Genomic DNA, 21,395 nt, shown 5'->3' with positions numbered 1-21,395 from the left:
ATAGAGGGGATTACTGCAGTGATAGTTACAGAGTAATATGCAGCGGAGGGGACGAAAGCCAACGAGGGATTGCCTTACTATTGAATAAAGAGGTAGGAAGAAGGGTAGTCAACATTGAGCAAGCAATGGATAAAGTATTACCAGCATAGATAAACACAAAACCGACTAACTTGGTCATTGTTCAGGTTTACATGCCGATGAGCAATCATATGTAGGAAGAAGTCGATAGGATATACGATCATTTGGAGGACATAATCGCGTGTGTTCATGCAGGGAAACAATTGATAGCGATGGGGTAATGGAATGCGACGGTAGACGAAGGAAGAGATGCAATGAGATGGGGGACTACGGGCACGAGGAATCACCGCGGGGAGAAAGAAATCCTGTTATTTAGGAGACTGGGGTAAATCATCACCAACACTTGAATTAAACACTACAAAAGGCGTTGGTAGATATGGAAAATATCTGGAAATTCAAGGTATTGGTGACACTGCATTGTGGTTAGACACACAATATTTATATATATATATTTATGTATTTATTTATTTATTTTTTAAGAATTTATCGTTGCATTTAGGCAATTGTCCTGGTGGCAGCGGTCAAGTCTGGTCAACTGTCACTCATACAATGGATATACATACACACTCAAAAAGAACAGATAGGAGGCAAAAAGTTCTTGTATACAATGACACGTAAAGATTGCCAACAGCACCTTTGCTATCACCCATGGGCTAGTTCACACCATACGAGTACAGGCTACGCACCGTCCATCGCCACACTGCGTCCATAATCATGAACTTTTCAACTTCATGTACCGTTCAAAACCATGCACCGTTGACACATCATTCACCTTTGCAATACAAGTTCTAATGCCGTCCACATCACATACAAACAATATTTTAATGAGTACAATAGTACAATCACTTGTGAATGAAGTTTATCATCCTGTGGCTGCTTTACACTTATTCTTAAAACTCCTAAACTAAAATCCCTACTCCTAATACTAAAATTGTAAGGAAAGGGCTCAAACAAACCTCCAGGCAGCTGGTTCCAAACAACAATAGTTGTTTAAAAAAGATTATTTTTCTGATTACTTTGGCGTTCTTATTTTTTAATTAAAAATGTGGTCGTTTTTTCCCCCAAAGTTTGGTTTTTCAATCTCTTTTCATAAATCTTCCCACGCTTCGTCATTCGTAACAATTCTTTGCATGGCGCCTAACCTACTCCTTTTTCTTCTATTTTTCAAACTCAATAGATCCAACATTTCCGTGACACTATCTGTTCTTTTGTACCTTCCGAGAGCATAGTCTTTCTTTGAACGTTTTCCATCATTTTCATATGCCCCATCTCTTATGGATCCCATACTATGGACGAGTATTCCATGATAGGGATAACCAGTACCTTATATGCTTTTTCTTTTGTGGCTACGCTACTTCCTTTTAAATTTATCATTACGTGATGAAGTACTATAAATGCCTTCCGTGTTCTATTATCTACTTGGACTTCCTATCCAAGATCCCTAGTTAAGTAAATGCCTAAATATTTGCAATTATTGCCACATGGGATTCTTTTATCCAAAAAGGGTGATAATATCCTTTTCTGCTGTTTTGTTGTCTGAAAAATTTATATGATCACTCTTACTAACACTAATGCCCATATTATTATTTGCAACTCAGTCACCAAGTGACTCTATCAAGGAAGAGAGGGACAGAACTCTGCTCTGGTCCTATCCCTCTTTTCCTTGATAAAGGTGGTCACGACCACCGAGAATTCGAAAAATAGTGAGTCTCTTTTTTGTGTGTTGCTGTGTGTTTTTGTCTAAGTCCACCAGTGCTAAGTGCTATACATTATTATTCACGTCCGTGAAACTTTCAAAAATTGTTATATATATATATATATTATATATATATATATACTCATACATATAGAAACAGATATAAGGAAAAGGGATAGGAACACATATAAAGGAAGAGCACAATAAAGGTGGGTAAGGCGGAATCGAACGGATCACAAGAGTAAAAATATTTCCTTGACCGGGACTCGAACACCGGATCTTTCCACTTGCCGGGCGGATGCTCTTAACCACTTGAGCTATGATATAAATTATTTTATTCGGTTCAGAATATTACAGAGTTGGTTTGCATTATGCATAATATCAAGTCACAGATTATGGGTACATCATGTTTTTCTTTAGTTTAAGTGTATACATGGGTAAATACATGATGCATATACCACATATATATCCACTTGCACATACATACGCACACATGCACATCCACACGCACATACATAAGCATCTGCATACAGACGCATACTCGTACATTTGACCATTTACATTTAGAAAGAAAAAAGAAAGGAAGACAAGGTCAACAGATATTAGAAGGAAGATTTTAGCTAGCAATGGAAAATTATGTATTGTAAGAAATTATCAATGGCAGGGTTGAAATTATCGATTCAATCAGTCATTCAGCAAAAAGAAAAAAAAACTCTTCAACGATGGACGAAGTGTGTCCGGCACCGGGTGGCTACCGGACATCACTTCCCAGAGTTCTGATCGTGGCCAGCGTCGCTCCGGTCGCGACTCGACCCCGGGCGACGAGTGCTTCGCCGTTTCCCGGGACGCCTCGTCCAACGGGTTGACGAGCGAGGACGCGGCATTTCACCGCATCCCTCCCCCCCGGCCTCGTCCGAAGAGAAAGAGCCAGCCGTGGTCTCGACGAAGAGCGGGTAATTCGGCAGCGTTCCACAGGGGGCCTTCTTCTACGGAGCACCGCTGGGGGCCGCCAAGGGGCAGGAGGTACCCTCGGGGAGGGTCGGAGTGGCGGACTGGGGCTCATCTGTGGAAGGGTTGTGGTCGGGAAAAATCAGGGGAGATAGTTGCTTGTGGTCCGTATCTTGAGAAGCGCTGGGTAGATCGTCGACACCTTGACTGTCCTTAATGGGGAAAGAAGATGGGGTATGTGGGATTTTTGACTTTGGGAAACTTGTATGCGGGTCGACTTCTGGGGTCGGTGACGCTTCCTTTACAGTCAATGATAAAGGGGTCGAGGGATGAGCTGTTGGGGACTGGAAAACATCGCAATCAGATGCATCCTCCTCACCTGTCACCAGAGGTTCTTGGGGTGTTTGAAACCCGTGATGCAAGGATTGCGTAGCGAGGGCGTCGATGGCGAGAGCGGGGGGAAGGGGGGCGAAAGACCATCCCTCCTCATTTGACGAGCTCACGGAGACGGGGGCTGGAGGTCGTGTGATATTAGGCGAGGTGGTAGGTATGTGAACCATTTGTAGAACGGTATTCGAGACCAGGAGCTTGGGTTTGTCAGTCCTCTTCTTTTTCGGTTCCCTTTCCTCCGTTGACGATTTTCGCTCCCGCTGACATTTCCCTCCAATTGAAGGGAGATGCGGGGGACCGACGGGAGCAGCCGGGGCCGCACTCTCGATGAGTAGAAGCGACCGCGCTCTCTCCTCCACAGCCACTTCGGGCTCGTCCATCTCCACGGCGGCGTTAGGGTTGGAGGGCATCGTCATTGCCTCCCCATTGGTCTTACCTCCCTGGTTCCGAGGGCAGGTCTTGCGCTCGTGGCCTTCTTGGTTGCAACGGGGGCAGGTGCGGCGCTGACCCTCGTAGATGATGATGGCCCGGTTGCCGCCGATGTGGAGGTACGAGAGGATATTTCTCTCGACCGTCATCCGCACAACCCTGGTCCCAGTAAGCACCCGCGCCGTCTTGTCTCCCTCCCACCTGTTCTCCCACGAGCGATGGATTTTACCAAAGCGTTGGAGCTCGCCTGTTATGTCTTCCAATGGGGTCTCCACGAGGAGGCAAAGAACCCTGACATTACACGGGCTGCCGGAAGTCTCGTCAATTGTTATTGTCGTCCTCTGGTCACTTAAAGACGGAAACGGTAGTTTCCGCGGAGTATTGCCTAAAATCCTAGTCATTGTAGCTTCGGTTGCCAACTTCAGGAATATCAAATGGCGATTGTATCCAAATTGGATCGCCACTGTCTCTTCGGGTGTGAGGCCCAGCGACTCTAACGTGAAAAGGTTGACCTCCAACGGGGTAGGGGGCTTCGCCTTCTCGTCAACTTGTATGGCGAGCGTGTTTAAGCGGCGCACAGCCATTTAAAGAAATCAAATTCAGCACACTAGCATTAAGAAGGAAAGCGCAACAAAAGAACGATCTCTTAAAGGGAAATAAAACACTCACGAACTCTCCCTCCCCGCCACACGCACCCGGCGGTAGCAAACAAAAGGAGCCTAAGCTCTACACCAGGAATCAAGGTCAGTCTTGATCCACTAAACAAAACAAAAGTACGGCCTTCCCGGCGGAAGAAGTCGATAGTCAAACTGCACGCTTCTTGATGAACTAGGCGGTCAACCGCCGCTCGAAACAAAACACGATCGGAACCTCGATTTCCGAGAGAGTCCGGCAGTGCCGCTCTCCAAACCCCGGTGGCCGAAGCCTCGGACGCCGGCGATTTTAGACACTCGGTGAACACAGGCACGTCCTGCTATCGAGGCAGCTATCGAAGAAACGTCGTTTACCCTGAGATCCGTGGGTCTAATATGTCGCCAAGCGCCCCGATTCTTAGCCAAGAGATGGCGTCAGGGGGCTGTTTCACCCTGTTGTCATGTGTATTTCTCCTTTGAGGATTTTACTATTTAGTAGTTTTTCTGGGTACCCACATTTTCTAAGAGAGTCATGTAGCTGGTCCAAGTATTTCTGTTGGGAGGGGGTGTTGTTGCAGAGACGGAAGCCACGGATTGAGAGTGAGAATGGGATGGAGCGCTTAGTATGAGGTGGATGGCAGCTGTCGAAATGAAGATATTGTAGCTTATTGGTTGGTTTAATGTGGACTGAGGTGTGAAACGTGTTGTTTTGGAGGTGAATGTCGATATCTAGGAAAGTGATGTTCGAGTCGGATATAGAAGAAGTGAATGATACTGAGGAGGAGGAGTTGAGAGAGGAAATGAAAGAGGATAAAGTTTCGCGTCCCTGGGGCCAAAGGAGGAAAATGTCATCGATATAGCTGGCCCAGAAGAGTGGTTTGAGGGTTTGTTGTTGCAGAAAGTCGTGTTCAAGTTTACCCATAAAAATATTGGCGAATGTAGGAGCCATACGCGTGCCCATTGCAGTACCTTTTATTTGTAAATATACTTTGTCATTGAATTGAAAGGCATTTTTGGTGAGAACGATTTGGCTCAGTTTGATGAGGAAATCTGTGGATGGGGCGTGTTGTGTGGATCGTAGGGATAGGTAATGTTTTAGGGCTTATAAGCCTTCTTTGTGGGGAATGGAGGTGTACAGAGATGTAACATCTATCGTGGCCATGAGAATGGTCGTGTTGTGCGGAATTGGGATAGAGTGTAGACGTTCCAGAAAGTGGTTCGAATCTTTGATGCAAGAAGGGAGTGAAGTGGCTATTGGTTGAAGGTGGTGGTCTATCAATGCGGAGATTCGTTCTGTGGGTGAGTTGATGCTGGAGACAATAGGGCGTTCGGGGTTATTAGTTTTGTGGATTTTGGGTAGCAAATAGAAATGGGGGGTCTTAGGATAAGGTGGTGAAAGAATGGATATGTCTTTGGGGGAGAGACCTTCTTTGGGACCGAAATAGGAAAGAAAAGATATAATATCCTTTTGGTATGAAGGGTTTGGGTCTTGGAGCAGGGGGGCATAGCAGGAAAGGTCATTTAATTGGCGAAATGCCTCAGCGTTAGAGTCTTCTTTGTTTAACACGACGACGGATGACCCTTTGTCCGCCGGCGTGATTATAATGTCTTTGTTTGATGCTAAACGTCTGAGAGGTTGTCTCTCAGAGGGGGAAAGGTTATCTTGTGGCTTAATGGAATCTATGAATTTTTTATCGGAAATCTTCGTCAGGAGGAGATTAACAAAGATTTCAATTGGGTGGTTTGATGGGAGTGGTTTGGGTTCGTTTTCAGAGGCTGGACGGAATCGGGTAAGTGCTGGGTTAATGGTGGACGAGTTCGAAGGGAAAGGTTGTAATTTCCTATGGGCGTGCCAGCGTAAATTCCGGTAGAAGTTTAGTGTGTCGGTGACGATGTTAAGGTGGATGGTTCTCGGGGTGGGGGAGAAGGAGAGGCCTTTACTTAGTAGCGAAAGCTCGCTATTGTCGAGGGGACGGACGAAAGGTTCACTACTTTGTTTCCATTTCCGGGTGTGGGGTGCTGGGTCGGGGACTCTTTAGGTTGACGCCTGGGGAAAACGGGTGTTTTGCGCGGAGGATATGGCAGGTTATAGAGGGTTGCTAGATCCGGTTTTGAAAGAAAAAGGGGTGGAGGTTCGGGTGGAGGCGGCGATTGTTTAAGCGGCAGGAATATATATATACTACCTTGATCAAAAAGTTCCCGGAATAACCACCGTGTGGCGCTCCCATCGTTCCGATTTGAGTTCTGTTTTTTTTTGTTAAATTGGTACATCTGTTGTTGATATTCCCTTTAAATCTTAGTGTCATAACTTGACATTTGCAAAAGTTACGTAGCCAAGAGTACATCTATCTCTGTGTGTGTTGGCGATTTTTTACAATTTCAGAAATGGATTTAAATTTGCAACAACGAACTTGTATTAAATTTTGCGTAAAAAACGGATTTAGTGGCGCACGGACGTTGGAAATGTTGGAAAAGTGTTTCGGCAACGATTCTCTAAAAAAAACGGTCGTTTACCAGTGGCACGAGCGGTTCAGAAGTGGTCGTGAGTCAATCGAAGATGATGAACGCAGTGGCAGACCATCGACATCGAAAGTCGGTGAAAAAATTGATAAAGTAAAAGAAATGTTGGTCAATAACCGCAAATTAACCATCAGAGAAATAGCGGAGGACTTGAACATTGCCTATGGATCCGCCCAAGACATTGTGGTTAATGATTTGGGTTTCCGTCGTGTAGCATACCGAAAGACCTCAATTTCATGCAAAAAAGAGACCGTGTTGACGTCGCAAAAGACATGATTTGCGAGGCTGAATCCGATCCCACATTCATCAAAAGGATCATTACTGGAGACGAGACGTGGGTTTATGAGTACGACACGCAATCCAGACATCAGGCAAGTGAATGGCGTTCACCAAATGAGCCGAGACCAAAAAAACCACGTCGTTTTCAGTCAAAAAAGAAGGCAATGCTGACGGTTTTCATGGATTACAACGGTGTAGTGCATCATGAATTTTTGCCAGAAGGCCAGACAGTAAACAAAGAGTATTATTTGGGCGTTATGAGACGTTTGCGTGAAGCAATTCGCCGAAAGAGACCAGAAATGTGGGCAGAAAACTCGTGGATTTTGCACCATGATAACGCACCGTCGCACAGTGCTATCATTATTCGTAATTTTTTGACGAAAAATGCAACAAATACCATCCAACAGCCACCGAATTCACCTGATTTGGCTCCCTGTGACTTCTTTCTGTTCAATCGAGTTAAAAAACCATTACGGGGAACGCGTTTTAGCAGCCGAGAGGAAGTAATGGAAAAATCGCAGGAAGCACTGATGGACATACCGAAAACCGAATATAAAAAATGTTTCGAGGATTGGATCAAGCGCTGGCATAAGTGTGTTGCAGTCGATGGGGATTACTTTGAAGGGGACAATATAGATTTAGATGAATAAACTTGTATTTTTAATTTTCTGAATAAATTCCGGGAAAGTTTTGATCAAGGTAGTATATATATATATATATATATATATATATATATATATATATATATATATATATATCCCCTCCCCGGACTACAACCTTGACGTGGTGGAAGGGCTTGTGCGTTCCGATGACCCCTAGAGCTGTACTGGCGGGAGTAATAATTATCGCTCCTGGTAGGGTCACCCATACCAGATAGGTCGAAGGTTAGGAGCCAGACGAAAGGTACTCCACGCAGCGTCTGTTCCTCAGTGAGGCGGCTGCAATGGCGTCTGACCCCAGTGGGGCGGCCAGTAAGTAATGGTGTCACGTTAAAAACACTATTGAGGAAGGCAACGGGAAACCACCTCAATTATCATTCCCAAGATTTACATGATGGACTATACAGATATTTTGAGTCCTGGCAACTACGGGGCTCGGCCCAATCGGCCGTATGTCGTGCCCGGCAGCGGGGTAGGCAAGGCTTCCGCGGTCGTCATCCCAACAAACCCTTGCAAGGGAAAACCAGCAGCAGCAGGACAGAAGACGCAGGAGAAGGAGACCAAATTAGTTGGAATAGGAACGTGGAATGTTAGGACAATGATGAAGACAGGTAAACTGGAGAATGTCAAGCGAGAGATGGAAAGGGGAAGTATAGATATTTTAGGTCTATGCGAGGTGAGATGGAAAGATAGCGGGGATTACTGGAGTGATAAGTATAGAATAATATACAGCGGTGGGGACGAGAGCCAACGAGGGGTTGCCATAGTATTAAATGAAGAGGTAGGAAGAAGCGTAGTCAACATAGAGCTGGTAACGGATAGAATACTACTATTGAAGATAAAAGCAGAACCGACGAACTTAGTTATTATTCTGGTATACATGCCACCGAACAACGATAAGGAAGAAGAGGTCGATAGGATATACGATCAGTTAGAGGACATAATCGCGTGTATTCCCGCGGGGAAACATTTGATAGTGATGGGGGATTGGAATGCGACGGTAGGCGAAGGAAGAGATGGTGATGAGGTCGGGGACTACGGTTTAGGCACGAGGAATGACCGCGGGGAGAAAGCAGTTGAGTTCTGCAGGAGACAGGGGTTAGTCAACACCAACACTTGGTTTAGACACCACAAAAGACGCAGGTATACATGGAGAATGCCAGGTGACTCAGGAAGATATCAGCTAGATTATATCCTGGTCAGACACAGGTTTAGGAACAGCGTGATAAATTCCCACAGCTTCCCGGGAGCGGATGCGGACTCAGACCACAATTTAGTTGTTATGAAATGTAGCGTACGTTTCAAAAAGATAAGGCAAGGGCGGCGAGTTAAAAAATGGAACGTAGAAGCATGAAATGGTTTGAAAAGGAAGGAGTATCAACAGGTGGCAGAGGAAATCATGGAGGATGGTAAAGAGCTATGTACTATCGAAGATAAATGGGAAAGTTTCCAGAGAGGGTTGTCTAAAGCCGCAAAATACACTATTGGAAGCGTTAACACTAAAAGGACCAGGAAACCATGGATTACGGATGAGATGATTACAAAGATGGATGAGCGGTGAAAATGGAAGAACGTAAATACAGAATTAGGCAAAATGAACTACAAAGAATTAAACAAGAAATTGAGGCGGGCAACTAATAAAGCAAAAGAAGCATGGTGGAAGACGCAGTGCGAGGGTATGGAAAGTCTGCAGAGGAAGGGTGAAATCGGTGCGCTGTACAGCAAAGTTAAATCTTAATCGGTAAGTAAGAAAGGGAGATTAACGCTAGTAGTTAGAGATAAGGCGGGTAAGGTAATAGTTGACACAGGAAAGATCCAAGAGAGATGGAAGGAATATATAGAAGATCTGTATAGTAAAGAGCTTAGACCATCAAAGTTAGACATAGAAAAGGATCATGACGTAGAGTAGGATAGCTTAGGTCCAGGCATACTAGACAATGAGATAGAAAGGGCATTAAGGGAGATGAAACTAAATAAGGCCGTGGGGGTGGATAACATTCCCGTGGAACTTTTAAAAGGCTTAGGAAAATGTGGGAGGAAGAGGCTATATTGGCTGATTGTTAGTATTTATGAGGGAGGAATCTGGCCGGAAGACTTTGCGAGATCAGTTTTAGTTCCTATTCCGAAAAAGGTAAAGGCTACATCATGTGAGGACACCAGGACGATAATTTTGATATCCCACGCAGCTAAAGTTGTTCTCAGGATCATAAACAAAAGGTTAGAGAGTAGGGCAAATGATTACTTAGGGGATGATCAGTTTGGGTTTAGGAAGGGGAGAGGTACGCGTGATGCCATTGCAGTAATGAGATTATTAATCGAGAGGAATATAGAACACAACCAGGAGGTATTTGCCTGTTTCGTAGATTTCGAAAAAGCGTTTCATAGAGTGAATTGGGAAAAACTAATGAGTCTATTGCAAAAAATAGGAATAGATTGGAGGGAAAGGAGGCTAATCCGCAACCTGTGCATGTCTCAGACTGCTAAGGTGCGGGTGGGAAGCGGGGAGTCGGGATGGGCAGTGTTAGGAAGGGGTGTAAGGCACGGTTTCCGATTATCACCGTTGCTGTTCAACCTGTATGAAGAGGAAATGATCAAAGAGGCATGGGAAGAACTCGAGGTAGGAATGAAAGTGGGCGGGGAATTCGTAAAATCTGTTAGGTTTGCTGATGACCAAGCTATAGTTTGTCAGTCAGCCAAGGGGCTGCAAGCATTGCTGAGTGAATTGGAAATTCAGTGCGACAGGTATGGGATGAGAATCAATATTAATAAAACAAAGGTTATGCGATTTTCTAGAAAGAAAAAGGCCAAGCTTAACATTAAAATAGGAGGGCAAAAACTAGAGCAGGTAGAACAATTTACATAACTCGGTAGTGTTTTAGACCAACACGGTCAAAGTAGTAGGGACGTAAGGAGAAGAATTGCGCTAGGCAAAGAGGCTTTCACAAGGAGGAGGGAGTTGATGACGGGGACTTTGAGTAAGGATGTTAAGAAGAGACTCGTAAAAACTTTGATATGGAGCGTAGCTATGTACGGTGCGGAAACGTGGTCATTGATTCAGGAGGATAGACGTAGATTGGAGGCTTTTGAAATGTGGGTGTGGAGAAGAATGGAGAGGGTGAAATGGACAGAGAAGAAAACAAATGAGGAAGTACTTGGTATGGTGGGCGAAGAGAGGGGTTTGTTGGGAGCAATCCTATGGAGGCAGGGAAAGTGGATGAAGGGGGTGTTGACCGGCAGTGGGATGTTGAAGACTGTGATAGAGGGTAGAATGTTGGGCAAAAGAGGAAAGGGAAGGAACAGGATAGGGATGTTGGACGGGATGAAGGGAGGAAGAAAGTACTCAAAGCTGAAGAGGGACCTGATATAGAGTAGGATGATGGATTTTGTGTTTTGTTAGGAGTAATAAAATATTTGTTTGGTAGTTGTATCCATCCAAAAACCTACCTTAACCGGTAGATTACCTTAATATATATATATATATATATATATATATATATATATATATATATATATATATATATAGTCTGCCCTAAAGAAGGCCGAAAGCTTACACTTTCTGAAAAGTGAGTGTCCATTTAGGTGTTATCTATTTTATTTTGTGTTCTATATGCTGTCCAAGTGTTACACATATATATATATCTTTATTTATTACTGGTCATAAACCGGTTAAAGTAGGTTTTGGGTGCACACTAGCTACGAGCAAATACTTTCATAAATATATAAAAATGTAGCACATATGTATAAATGGAGGCTTGGTATCCGGCGGGAGAATCATGCCGGGAATCAGCCAGGGAGCTCCTGGACCAACGGATGGCTGGACAAGGTGGGATCAAGGCGCGAGGTGGGAAAAGGCGGAACTTTTCTTGCGCAAGAGAATTTCGGTGTCTTCTGTACGAGGGTAGTTTTGATTCTTGTGCAGTAACATTATTAAATCCTTGAATAGAGGCATTTGAAATGCAGTGGTAAGAACATATTTCTTGGCATGGTTTGGCTTCCTTTCACGAGAAAGAACATAGTCTATTTAAGTAATTCTGCTCACACTTTTTTCGAATATATTCTCCCGGGAGAGTAGTCATTCCTCGTTTCTTTGCTTGCGAAGAGACTTATTTGCCTTCCAAACATTACTCAAAATAACCGTCCAGCTTTAGGTTGCGTTTGGAGTGTACTCTCTTAGTAATACTCTTAGTAATACTCTTAGTAAAAATATATCTATCTAACTGGCCACATTCCAAGTTAAATATTTTAGAAGCGAACGTCTCACACGAGCCTTATTAAAAAAAGAAAATTTATTAAAATTGCAAGTGCAAAATTTAAAGGGCACTGCAGTCGTTTATAAATATTTATATGGGTTATGTTGTGCTGCATCAATATACTTTGCATGCCCGCCATTGCAGCTGATATGACTCGTTTTTTCCTTCGATAGATGTCTTACCTGCGCAGTGATGCCATCCTCCGCATTCTTGGAAGATTCCGATTACTGTGGAGAAGAAATTAAAGCTGAGGAAATGAGGTTTTGTCCTTTACTACCGCAATATATAACAAAAAATTACCTGATATTCCATTCTCCTGCATACCCTAACCAGAAAGAAATATATTAAGCAATTATATTATCCGCTGCTATATTATTTGCTTAATCAGTAACAGACATCAGTATTATATAATGGCCAGTATTGCTATTTGCTGAGAAAATTTAAACTTAAAAGAGAAATAGAAATTATAGCTTCACAAACAAACATTTGATATGGCTGACGAGTTTACCATGCGTCACCGAATGAGTTTTGTACTTTTATATTGGAGAACAGGATCAATTTAGAGGATTTCTTATTATCAAGAATTTCCTGCTTTGTCGTATTTGACTACTTACCATGAGTATTTATGTTTAAGTCGTGCAGAAGGTAATTTCTTTCATAACCCTTCAGTCAATTGGTAAAAAATTAAAATCAAACATGATAAATGTGAGTGTGATGCATGAACCTACAAAGTAGGTTTGAAAATCTCCATGGTCTATTTTCAATTAATTTTTTTATTCATTTAGCCATTCATCAAATCATGTGGTGAATCATTGAGTTGAAATTTGCGATGCTGTGGATATAAATTGATTCAGCGGCAGAAATTGAACTCGACTGTTAACCGTCAAGGTGATGACGACGTGATTTCCTTACGAAAGCATGCCCTAGTTATAGAGCGGTTAATTCAGGAAAAATATAGGTTGATAAATTTATGCATAAATACATTAATGAAAATGGGCGGTTTCTTTGGTTTCCAATGTCCCAGATTTTATCAATTTTTATTCATGTATCTGTGGCGTGAGTAGAGTTGTGCGTGAGATATTCAATGTTGGTGATTAGAATCAATTTTGTTTTAACCTTTCGGTATTTGATTTACTTAGTAGTGCGGCTCATAAGGTTTGAATAAATACTCAGCGCGAGCTGGTGGAATCTCGGAGTTCCCAATAAAATTGTCGTTTCAAGTGATGACTTTTTAGCACCAAGAAGTCACGACTCTATGACAGTTCAAATAATTCGAACGACATAATCATAACACAATTTTTATTAAAGAAATATAAATGTTTTACATTGTAGATTCTCTTTTACATTTTATAAATGATATTTCTAAGAGTTAGTGCTTATAAATACAAGCAGGCCATAAAAAAGTCATTTTCACATTTTCACGTCGTGAATGGCAAAATGCATCGAACTGGGCTGAAAAATTCCATTTTACTTTTGGACTTCTTTCGACATCCCTCTGAAAACAAGAAGTGTCTGAAACACTAATACGACACAATATACAATACATGCATATATATACATATATGTGCCTATATATATATATATATATATATACCTACATTTTATATGCTTAAACATGCGAATGAATTCTACGAACTATTTTCACATGCAGGAACCCACACATGAAGATTTTGGTTAAAGTTTTATGCGATCGTTAAACAAATGAGGTAAAAAAGGATGAAACCACCGTTTTTCAGGATGTTCCGTATGAGAAACCCTCTTATTGTCTCCCAGCCTTAATCCGAACGAAAGGATAGAGAAGTGTAATGCTTCCGACCCGGACATCAACCACCTCAGTGGTTGACAATGTATATATATATATGCTTATTGTGCACGATTCGCCTTAACGTGATGTTTGAAGTTCGTGAATTTTTTTCTTTTAAAAAAATTCAGACGCTTGTATTCAAGGGTATGAAAGTCTAAGAGTGATTTCACCTCGGTGATGGGTTTAAAAGACATCTTTGAAAATCGGGAACGTACGTGGGGGAAAAGGTATCCATTTGGCGTGCGCGGAACAATTTAGCGCTGAATGCGTTGCCTTTATTCGTGCTACCTCTTCGTACTCTTTAATGGATTTGTTCCGGATGGCGTCGTCCGTCCCACGTATTGTGCTCTTCACGCCAGTTCAACGAAGGCGCATCGGTGTCTTGTGGCAGGTACCTCTTAATGATCCATTTATTACAAAGAACCGATGAAAGAGGGTATGGTGCAGACATTCTAGTCCGTCAAACAATCTCGAATCTTGAAGAACTTTCACCTCGGAGCACAAATGAGGTTTTAAGCCGCAAATCAAATATTTGTGAAAGCCTCTTCAAAATATTTTTTTCTTTTGAGTTCTACATTATCATCCAAACTTCAAACTTTGTACAGTTTTCACGCGTAGCCAAAAATAATATTTATGTGCACTGTACAAACTCTGAGATTCAATTCAAACGGCTCATGCCTGGCGAGCTAAGAAAATCTGGAATTTAAACTGATTACGCGAAAATAAGCAATATTTTTATTTTGCGTACTTAAAATGTCGTCATTTTGTCGCATGCTCTTGATTTCATTTTACATTCTGGCTCCGAATATTTTCCCTGAGGATTCCCGGAATAAAAATAAGTTTCTCTCTGATTATACTCTTTCCAAAATTAATTAAAACAAAATAGGTTGAATTTCTTTGAAGCAGTTATGCCTAAGAATTTTTGAGCAATTAAAAAATATTTTGACGCTCCATTAGAAACATAAATTCCAATGTGACCTTCCTCGGTGTCCTGCGGCAAAACTCCAACCGACGAAATCGGCCAAGGTGTCGTGCGCGCAGTCACATTTCAGCGTTATTCCCTTTGCTTTCACGTCATCGCTTCTCGTGATTTGTTTCAAGTCAGAAATATTACTCGACTGATAAACAACAAAAATCCTGGCGATCATCCCTTTTGAAGACGGAAATGATTTCTGATGAACCACCACACAACGCGAACCATCAGTCCGACGCCCCCTCGCGTTTACTCCTTGTTTGGAGTGAAATGACGAACCACGCTGCACCTTCGTCAACGGCCAGCATTGGAATTGGCCACTCGAGGCCCACGACCCATTCATTCACTCTGCCGCCCCCGACCGGGGAGCCATCGCTGCCCCAGGCCTCGTTTCGTCCCTCGCCCCCGCCCTCACTGGACCTCGCACACGAAGAACGTTTCGAACGAGCATGGGGTGTCATTCCACTTGAGTCCCTTCCCGTCTCTATTCCACAGCTCCAGGCAGTGCTCCTCCTCTCCGTTCTCGTAGCGGAAGTTGTTCGGCTCCCCGGCGTTCCAATTGGTGTAGGTGACGGGGCGGCCGTTGGATAGCCAGAAGAACACTCCTTCCTCACCCTGGTCCGTCCCGGATGTCCAGAAGTGCTCCAGTCCTAGCCCTGGGGAACGAGGAACGAAAAGTAAGAAATCAGTTCGTGCTCTCGTTCTAAACGTGGTTCTCATGGCGTTCGCGACCCCGAACGCCATGAGAACCGCGAAAAATGCTGCATATTTAAAAAACTTGGTATTGGTTTTTTTACTGCAAATGAAATAAAATTGACTGATTCTTTCCACTATTCGTTGCATTAATTCATAGAAATGTGACTCTATTACTTTTGACCAACCACAGTTGAGCAGGTTGAAGTTAAGAACTTCAGTTTTAACAGTTGACCAATTGATCCTCATATTTTTCAAATATTCCAGAATGGTAATTTAGGCCATTCCAATGATATCGTGACAAATAAACCTGAAGTGAGAAGTAAAAGATTTGGTGTTTTCCTGGCGTATCAGCTGCGTAAATTCCTCTCGGGTCCTCCACCGGGCTATATCGTCCATCTCGGCCGACGTTTCGATGTCCGACTCGGTCATCGTCTCCAGGGTTTCTGAATGCTGTTTGTCAGTTTTCAGTTTCAGTTTTATAGGTTTTTATTTCCATAAAGTGACAGTAAATACAAGAATATATAAACTTTGACAAAGATAACAATAACAATACGGAAACCCCGTTTTAGGATTAAATCCTCTTCGGGGTGGAAATTAACATACAGGAAAGGCTACAAAGAGGGTAGCGAATGTGGAAATAAGCCGTTTGCCAGTTCAGTTTCAGTTTTCAGTTTTAAAGGTTTTTATTTCCGTAAAGAACAGCGAACAAGGACGAATATATAAAATATATAGTGGAAACATAACACAACAATACGGAAACCCCGTTTTAGGATATACTCCTCTTCGGGGTGGAAAAATTAAATAAGGAAAGGCTACCAAGATGGTAGCGTTTGCGGAAAACCTTTTGGTTTCTTTTCTGCGGGAGCGCCGTTTGTCACTTTTTCCCTCGTATATATATGATTTTCCGCCCAATCAGGTGTCATTTGATTGGTCCGTGGAATGGTGCGTATCAGGGCGCCTTCCCATTGGCCGCCCGTCGTTTCTGGTTTCCCCCATTGCTCTATGGATGGGTTTCCAGGTGTTGCTCAGGTAAAAGCCCGAGTCCCTGTTAACATTATGTTTTCGAAGGCGGACCTCGATGGCTTCCTTAGTGAGTCGATACCAGTATCCGTTGGATCAAATGACACCTGATTGGGCGAAAAATCATTTATATATATACGGGGGAAAAAGTGGCAAAAGGCATTCAGAAGCCCTGAAGACGATGACCGAGTCGGACATCGAAACGTCGGCCGAGATGGACGATATTACCCGGTGGAGGACCCGAGAGGAATTCACGCACCCGAAGTGAGGAGTTTAATTAATTGCTTAAACTATAAAAACAATTACTTTCATTCTCTGTTGTTAGTCAAGGGAAATGGTAGATTGTTATTTTTGTCAGTGATTCATTTTCTAGCCGCTATGTAAGGTTTATAGATCCCCGATGAAGATGAAAAATCACAAGTAGTAATTTATGATTATAAAGGAAAAATACAACAACACATCTTTAGGGAGTGTATAGGTTTTGATGCATGTCGAAGTACTATTTACAGGGATGCAAATACGCGTAGCATAAAAAAATTCAATTAGACCTGCAAAAGTACCGTGTTCTCGTATCACGATTAGTCTAATATGCGTAATAGTTCCTATTGTGTGCCATATGAAGCCACAGTTCAGCGTTATAACTACCTAAGACCATTAAAATGGCCATCGGATCAATTTTTGTGAAAGTTGAGGAATGCGCAACTAGAATTCATGGGTCAGGTCCAGTAATTTGGATCTCACATTTCGTTCCCCTCTCAAATGTCGGAGAGCAATTGAAGATGCTAAATGTTTGATGGAGAGTTCTTGCTTAGAAATTGCAGGGAATTCCCTAAATTAAAATTCCCTAAATTAAAAAAAAATTCCCTGCACACGTGCAGGGAATTTTTTTTAATGACGCCATTATTCGTGTTTTACTTGAAATAACTTTGTCTTAAAGGGAATTTAGAATTTCCTGAAATTTCAACTTTTAGAATCATGACTCATTCGCTCGTTATCGAGGGCACAATTAAACTTTCCTGGTTCACACATCCCGCTTAGGGTCAATTACAACTGCTGCCACTCATAGGTTAACACTGCTTCCGTAATTTTTGCCGTGATGTCTATCTCATCTCATCTACATAATACCTCGCAAGCCGTCTCAAGGGCGTGTGGCGGGGGGTGTTAGGTCACCACCCGTTAAATAGAACACAACCACATGCAAAAGCAACACATCCATGCAAACTTCCACAGTGGCGTATACATTCATGCAAACACCCATTCAACTTACACTCTACTCCAACCTCCTGGTCTACTCCCCGGAGGGCACGGGTAGGAAATGTGACCGAACGCTGGAGGTAGCGGGAGAGAGAGACGAGGGATGGAAGGGGGATTTTAAAAACAGACAAAGCAGAGCAATCAATACTGTAGAACATGACTAGAACTACATTATTTAATGGCATTCTAATGCGGCCATGCGAAAAGAAAGGGTTTCGACAACAAAACGCATGAGGTTAGTTATTGAGTATGCAATTGAGTAGAACTAATTAATTCCCAGACGATGAGGGCGGCAAGTGGAATTTTCGCTCTCTATAAACCTTCAGTTGTTATCCCGTATTGTCCGTGGGAAGGAGGAGTCCTTGAGTCTACTAGTTCTGGCATCTATTTCTCGAATTTTATATGCATGCAAGCGACCAATGTATGCAGAAGTACGAATAATTTGCGAGACCTCGGTGCTGAAACATCCGGATCTGAATTTATTTAGTAATTTCAATTTAGCATTGAATCGTCTTCCTTCTAATGATTCCCACCCCAACTCCATAAGTATTTCAGTGACGCTTTTCGTTTTATCGTAAGAGTTCTTAGCGAAACGGGCTGCCCGGCGTTGAACCCGCTCAATTTCCCGTATGACGCCTTTTTCACTCGTATCCCGTACACTGCCTGTATATTCTAAAAGAGGCCTTACAAAGAACGTGGTAGCGAGTTCCTTGATCTTGCAGTCACTCCTACCCACAATGCGCTTGATAAATCCCATTTTTTTTTATTTTTGCCCGCAGAAAAATGATTCACCCTGACCGGGATTAGAACCTCGATCCTTCGATGACCTCCCAAGTGCTTTAGCCAGTTAAGCCACTGAGGCTTAATATGTATGCAGCGAGGATATGGGAATTATGAATCCAGAAAACGTTTTCACTCGAAGATACTTTGAGCCACGAGCCCCTTAAAATGGAACCCACGCTGCAGCGCTCCTCTTCAGCGGATAGAAACAGATATTTTAGTACCTTGTAAGCCACCGCCGCTAGTGTGTGTGGCAGGGGGTGAAAGCACGCCAGGCTAATTTTGACCCCAATATATTTACCCCTACCGTGGGTGGGCAATGTTATTCTCATCCCTTATCGTTCGTGGAAAAAATGGCATCTAAAATCTATCTGTTCCACACTTAATCTCTCTAATTTTATTGACATTATCCCTGCTACCATGGTGCGATGGCGGTAATAATACATTTTAAACCCCTGCTAAAGATACATCCTTCCAATACACGAAAGAGATTTAATCTGTAATTTTACCTTCGCTCTATGAGTGATACCCAGCCTAGCTCCTCAAATATTTTGCATACGCTACTAAGTAAATCATAACAAAGTTTTGAAAAGCGAGCTCCTCTACGCTGCTCGTGATCCAATTGATCCAAATTCATGAGGATCCCATATACTAACAGAATATTGAAAATGAGGCCTAACCAGCGAAATATAACATTTCTCTTTGACCTTTTCTTCACATTTACCCAGTACTCTTCTAATGGATCATAATTTTTTGCTAGTCTTTTTTTGCACGCTCCATTAAGTTTAAATCGAATTGCCAATAGCACACCAGCGTTGAATAGGATTAAGGCCATCTGATAAAAGCTGCTGTGTCCTCAGTATCACGGATATCACAGTAAACCACTTCATCGTCGACAGATAAGCGTATCTTGCCAGTGACTTCGCAGTTAATGCCGTTAACGTCAAGCAAAAATAAAAGAGGACCGATAACACTTCCCAGGGGACACCTGAAGTAACTTCTACTGTATTTAAGCTAACTCCATCTAGCTCAAATGCCCTCTATTAGCAAGGGAATCAACCTTTTCGTTAAGGAATCGTAACACTTGCTTTAGGGTGGCGTTAAAATATTGAAGCATTCAACACATTGTCTGATTGGTAGACTAAATGTTGCCTGACCGTGGTAGTTGTTACCTACACAGACTAATAGATTGAAATATTAACTATTTTAACTATTCGGTAGTATATACGAGAAAACACATTAGTCGCCCGTTTCGAGAAGGCAGAGGAGAGTTAGAATTTTTGTAATGCAAGGTCTACCCCAAAAGTATTAGGGCTGAGTGGATAGAGAAAAATGTATGGCCAGAATTAATAAAAGTCTTCGAAGTTCCACACTTGTGCACCCGTTAACCGCTGCCTTCGGGTTGGTTAACCTACACCTCATGCCTTCTGGAAGGCGCCGCTCGAAGTGGAGCTAAGCTCCCTCGTCACGGCCTGTTGTAACGCTTCCACCGAGCCGTGTTGACGTCCTCTCAGCACGGATATGAGGCTGGGAAAGAGGAAGAAGTCTGGTGGGGTATAATCTAAAAAAACTGGATCCTTCTTCAAATGGCCGAGAAGCTCTTGGCAGATCTGCGTGTGAGTCTGCTTTTGTCCGTCTGAGAGCAGTCGAGGCACCGTCTTCGCACTCACCCTTCCTTCTCATGCCCATGTTTTCGGTCACACACCCCTCCTCGAGGGGTCTTTTCACATTGGCGCCAGTGGGCGCGCTTCGACCTTTCGGAGTGAAGGAGAGGGGCGTGAAATGGGGCCCCGAGGACTCACCCGAGCGTGAAAACGCCACTGCCAATGGGGGATAAGGGCCGAGAAACTGCCCCTGGGGGACAAGGGACATTTGATTTTGCATTTTGGTTGAGAAGGGGTGTCGCGGCTTGGGGGGAGGAAAGGCTGAGGGGGTGCTGCCATTCCCATCAAATTATTTTTTACTAGATATTTTAGTGCCCTGCAAGCCACCGCTAGGGTGTGTGACAGGGAGTGAATACACACCAAGCCCTTTTGACCCCAATATTTTTACCCCTACCGCGGTTGCACAATGTTATTCAGATCCCTTATTTATTTATTTATTTAGTGAAAATTGTGCACATACAGCAGGATTGCCAATTTATAGTGACACGTATAACAGCAACATGTAAGGACACAAAAATACAAACATCAACAAGACTATAATTAGCAGTTATTAGAGATAAATGTTCATAGAAATAACAAAAAACAGTGAAAGAAAGGAACAGAACCGGGATGTGGGAGTGAAAGGAGAGATTGTGCTAGTTCTTTCGAGAGAGATGTGTCAGAGAAAGGTTTATGAATGTGTTGGCTGGGAGTGAGAGGGGGTCAATGCTTTCGGGAAGGGAATTCAGTAAAGCGGGGAGACGGAAGAAAAGGGAACGTTTGGTGCGGGACAATCTGGGAACGGGTTGGTGGAATAAAGAGTGGTCGCGGGTAACTCGGGGGGGGAACTCTGAAACTGATAAGGGAAATTAGTTCAGGACAGTCGTTAATGGAGTTAAGGGTGTTATGCATGAGTTTTAAATCGGATTTTAGACGTAGAGTGGAGAGATTACAAATCGAGAGCGAGGAAAGGAGTGATTCAGTGGGCGAGTCCCGAAGATGGGGCACTCTGTACTCGACAATTTTACTGAAAAAATTTGTTATCGAGTTAAGGGTATTAAGGTTAGATAGGGCAGACATGGACCATATAGGGGAGTAGTAGGTAATTAATGGTAAGATAATGGTTGAGAAATATGCGGTTAGAGATTGTACATCTTTTATTTCTGTGTAGCGGTAAAGTAGACCTAGAAGAGACATGGCTTTGCATTTAACTGCTTTGATGTGATCAGAGAAATTTAGCTTGCCAGAAGCAACTTATCGTTGGTAGAAAAAATGACATCTTAATTCTCTATCTGTTTTACAGTTACCCTCTCTAATTGTATTAATATAGTCTCTCCTTCCGTA

At 42.9% G+C, this 21,395-nt stretch overlaps 1 protein-coding gene across 2 annotated transcripts in view; it reads right to left on the bottom strand.

Annotated features, from left to right (window-relative positions):
• Positions 1-13,176: 13,176 nt before the first annotated feature.
• The window catches only part of tfc (Brevican core protein triforce), a 186,346-nt gene continuing 178,127 nt past the window's right edge, over positions 13,177-21,395 (bottom strand). For both annotated transcript variants that reach the window (XM_071598258.1, XM_071598257.1), the window contains exon 4: positions 13,177-15,314. In XM_071598258.1, coding sequence (XP_071454359.1) covers positions 15,070-15,314 — 245 coding nt within the window. In that variant the 3' untranslated portion in view covers positions 13,177-15,069. The remainder of the gene's footprint in view (positions 15,315-21,395) is intronic.

The sequence above is a fragment of the Hetaerina americana genome, unplaced genomic scaffold, assembly GCF_022747635.1.
Source record: "Hetaerina americana unplaced genomic scaffold, ioHetAmer1.1.p SCAF_92, whole genome shotgun sequence".
Lineage (NCBI taxonomy): Eukaryota > Metazoa > Arthropoda > Insecta > Odonata > Calopterygidae > Hetaerina > Hetaerina americana.
Note: the sequence above shows the minus strand (reverse complement) of the source record. Positions and strands in the feature narration are given on the sequence as shown.